The sequence below is a fragment of the Octodon degus genome, unplaced genomic scaffold, assembly GCF_000260255.1.
Source record: "Octodon degus isolate 3935 unplaced genomic scaffold, OctDeg1.0 scaffold00070, whole genome shotgun sequence".
NCBI classification, from domain to species: Eukaryota; Metazoa; Chordata; class Mammalia; order Rodentia; family Octodontidae; genus Octodon; species Octodon degus.
This window is the reverse complement of record NW_004524646.1, coordinates 4162382-4163294: the sequence shown is the minus strand read 5'-3', so window position 1 is coordinate 4163294 and position 913 is coordinate 4162382. Positions and strand designations below refer to the sequence as shown.

Here is a 913-nt window from a genome sequence, read left to right as displayed (position 1 = left end):
TGAAACCTGTGAACTAAGCAACTGCACTGAAGATGGCAATTTGTAATAGTAGGTTTATGCTTGGAGTGCTTGTCATTCTTGTCTTCTGAATACATGCTGTTTGTCATGACTCGCTGGTTGATGCCGTGCTATCTCTCGGGTAGATGATTGTTTGAAAAAGAAGGGGGTGATGAATGAAGGCAGGAGCCAGGAAAAGGAGTGTTGTGGGACAGTCCTGCTACAATGCTGTATATGGTTAGATTTCTGGACTTATGTGTAAACATATATAATTCTTTATTCCTATCTTTAAATATATTTTAGGTATTTTATGCACAACCGGGTCGAAAGAGTGTCCGCACTGCTAGGATGAAGCTCGTGAGATTTTTGATGAAACTGAATCATGAAACTGTCACCAGTGAATTGAAGAATGGAACACAGGTCCATGGAACAATCACAGGTGTAGACATCAGCATGAACACACATCTAAAAGCTGTGAAGACGATCCTGAAAAACAGAGAGCCGGTGCAGCTGGAAACACTGAGCATTCGTGGGAATAACATTCGCTATTTCATTCTGCCAGACAGCTTGCCTCTGGACACACTACTTGTGGATGCTGAACCTAGGGTGAAATCTAAGAAGAGGGAAGCTGTGGCAGGAAGAGGTCGAGGCCAAGGTCGAGGAAGAGGATGTGGCCGTGGCAGAGGACAAGGGGGTCCCAAGCAATAACGCCTCCCAAGATGACTGGTGCAGAAGTGACTGGGGATATTTTTTGTACGGTTTTGTTTGTCAGTTTTTAATAAACATAATTGTGGGGCAGAGTTGTCTGTTGACTATTACCAAGCTTAAGTTTTTGCAGTTTTTGTTACATGTTTGTTGTATTTGTGAAATTAACAGTACCAGCAGATCAATTCCCTTTTCTTTTTTTGGTGTTTTT

General features: G+C 42.3%; 1 protein-coding gene across 2 annotated transcripts; it reads left to right on the top strand.

Annotated features, from left to right (window-relative positions):
- The first annotated feature begins 345 nt into the window (after window positions 1–345).
- On the top strand, window positions 346–705 carry LOC101564608 (small nuclear ribonucleoprotein Sm D1-like). 2 transcript variants are annotated; one of them, XM_012515593.1, is made up of 2 exons: window positions 346–436; window positions 560–705. In XM_012515593.1, exons 1-2 carry the CDS (start codon window positions 346–348, stop codon window positions 703–705), a joined length of 237 nt encoding a protein of 78 aa, XP_012371047.1. The 2 variants fall into 2 exon arrangements, with proteins under 2 accessions (XP_012371047.1, XP_012371046.1); XM_012515592.1 differs by having other exon boundaries at window positions 346–705.
- Window positions 706–913: the final 208 nt, after the last annotated feature.